The 2,313-nt window shown below is 38.2% G+C and overlaps 1 protein-coding gene across 1 annotated transcript; it reads left to right on the top strand.

Annotated features, from left to right (window-relative positions):
• Nucleotides 1-543: 543 nt before the first annotated feature.
• On the top strand, nt 544-2,313 carry ugt5d1 (UDP glucuronosyltransferase 5 family, polypeptide D1; the record flags this gene model as incomplete). The annotated part of the gene is given in 3 exon segments (XM_014003283.1): nt 544-889; nt 992-1,705; nt 2,012-2,313. Coding segments are annotated over 3 exon segments (1,343 nt in total), but the record flags the coding sequence as incomplete, so codon positions are not given.

Genomic DNA, 2,313 nt, shown 5'->3' with positions numbered 1-2,313 from the left:
CATGTGACATGAGAAAAAAAGTTAAATTAATTTAAAAATAATTCTGCCTTAACCCCACTTCTACTAATGTTTAGTAATGTAATTTATTTTTCCGTTTGTTAATCATTTGCACCTGTAACATGATAAAATAAAAGTTATGTGGCTAAACCTTACATAACACGCTCTATAAACCRATGATGAAAGAGGTGAGAGGTTCTGTACTGTAAAAGTCCTGTTCTTGAACCGTTAATAACAGGCTTACAAAATACCTGCATTGTGAAGTACAAGCTGTTGGAAACCGTTTTATTGAACTGTGAATGTGTGAGGTAAGAGGGCACGTCTGAAGTTGGAGTTTGGACTCAAAAATCAAAGTGCTCCACTGAACTGATTGCCAGTCTTACATACATTTTTAGATAAAGAAGGACTGCTGCCTCTGTTGAAAACAGGTATGTGAATTTTAAACATTTTAAAGTAAAGATATATTACCAGGAAATGTTAATTTAAATATATACAAAGAGGTTTTAACTGTGCATGTTTACATTTTATTCAGGAGAGAAAAAAAAACTTCATATATTGACCAAGCATGTCCATTTCTGTCCTTTACAGTTTAGGAGCCATGCTTTTGCATCATGTTTGCAAGATTTTCATGAGCTTCAGTATATGTGTGATTTTCCTCACACCACAATGCAATGGGGGCAACATTCTGGTGTTCCCTGTAGATGGCAGCCACTGGATCAATATGAAAGTTATTTTGGAAGAACTTCATGCCAGAGGACACAACATCACTGTGATCAGGCCTTCCACCAGCTGGTACATCACAGAAAACTCTCCTCTCTACTCAACAATCACAATTAAATTCCCGGAAGATTCATTGGACTTTTTTGATGAGTTCATACAGGAGCAACTTACGGTATGAGATTACAGATACATATTTACTTTTACGTTATTTGGCCATTTATCCCTGATAATACTGTACATTTACTGATGTTCTTTTCCCCCAAAYTGATTTTAGGCTCAAAGAGAAGGTGCTTCACTGCTGACTTTGTTCAAGACCACCAAAAGCTATTTTTCTATGATTACTCGAGGACATGAAATTTATTGTAATGGTTTGGCTGAAGTTTTCGATAATCCAAMAATGGTCCAAATGTTAAAAGACTCATCATTTGATCTTGTTCTTTCTGATCCAGGAATAGGAACAGGGGTYGTGTTAGCCAAATATCTCAAATTACCATCAGTCCTCAATGTGCGCTGGATCACCAGTGGAGAGGGCCACTTTGTGATGGCCCCCTCCCCATTCTCCTACATTCCAGTTCCGGGATCTGGTTTTACTGACAAAATGACTTTCATCCAGAGGGTCAAAAACTGGTTCTTCCACAGCATCATTTGGTATCAGGAGAAATTCTTAATGGGACCTATTTACAATGCTATGTGTGATAAGTATATAGAAGGAGGATGTGATATTGTCTCACTGCTTCAGGATGCAGATATCTGGCTGTTCAGGTCTGATTTTGTGTTTGATTTCCCTCGACCAACAATGCCAAATATAGTTTACATTGGAGGATTCCAGTGCAAACCAGCCCAGCCTCTACCAGCAGACCTGGAGGAGTTTGTTCAGAGTGCTGGAGAGCATGGAGTGATCGTCATGACTTTGGGAACTTTTATCCATGCGTTGCCAAAAAAAGTTGCAGAGGACATTGCCAGCGTCTTTGCCAAACTGCCCCAAAAGGTAACAGTTTGTACCCATCAGCTTTTATCAATACTGCATTTGATTTAAATACTTTTATAATGAGTTTAAGAATTTGGCCATTTGACCTTGCCACTGGTAGGTCTTCCCTTTACAATGCAGAAAACCAGGACAGAGCAAAATAAATAAATAAATAAATAAATAAATAAATAAATAAATAAAAGTTACATTATACAGTTTGTCGAGTTATTCACTTAGGTAGAGTGTTATTATAAAAAAATCTGAACTTTAGAAATTGTTTAAACTCAGCCTAAAGAGTCTTTCTATCTACATCTTTGTTCTGACCAGGTGATATGGAGACACAAAGGGGAGCATCCCTCTACCCTGGGCAACAACACTCTAATGATGGACTGGATGCCACAAAAAGACCTCCTGGGTCACCCACAAGTCAAACTCTTCATAGCTCATGGAGGAACTAATGGAGTCCAGGAGGCCATTTACCATGGAGTCCCAGTTCTTGGTATTCCTCTGATCTTTGACCAGTTTGACAACCTTCTACGTCTGCAGGAAAGAGGAGCTGCAAAAATCCTTCAGTTAGCTGAAATCAATGGCCACACATTTGAATCAAGTGTTAAAGAAGTGCTTTATAA

This window comes from Austrofundulus limnaeus, unplaced genomic scaffold (assembly GCF_001266775.1).
Source record: "Austrofundulus limnaeus strain Quisiro unplaced genomic scaffold, Austrofundulus_limnaeus-1.0 Scaffold17, whole genome shotgun sequence".
Taxonomy (NCBI): Eukaryota; Metazoa; Chordata; class Actinopteri; order Cyprinodontiformes; family Rivulidae; genus Austrofundulus; species Austrofundulus limnaeus.
Note: the sequence above shows the minus strand (reverse complement) of the source record. Positions and strands in the feature narration are given on the sequence as shown.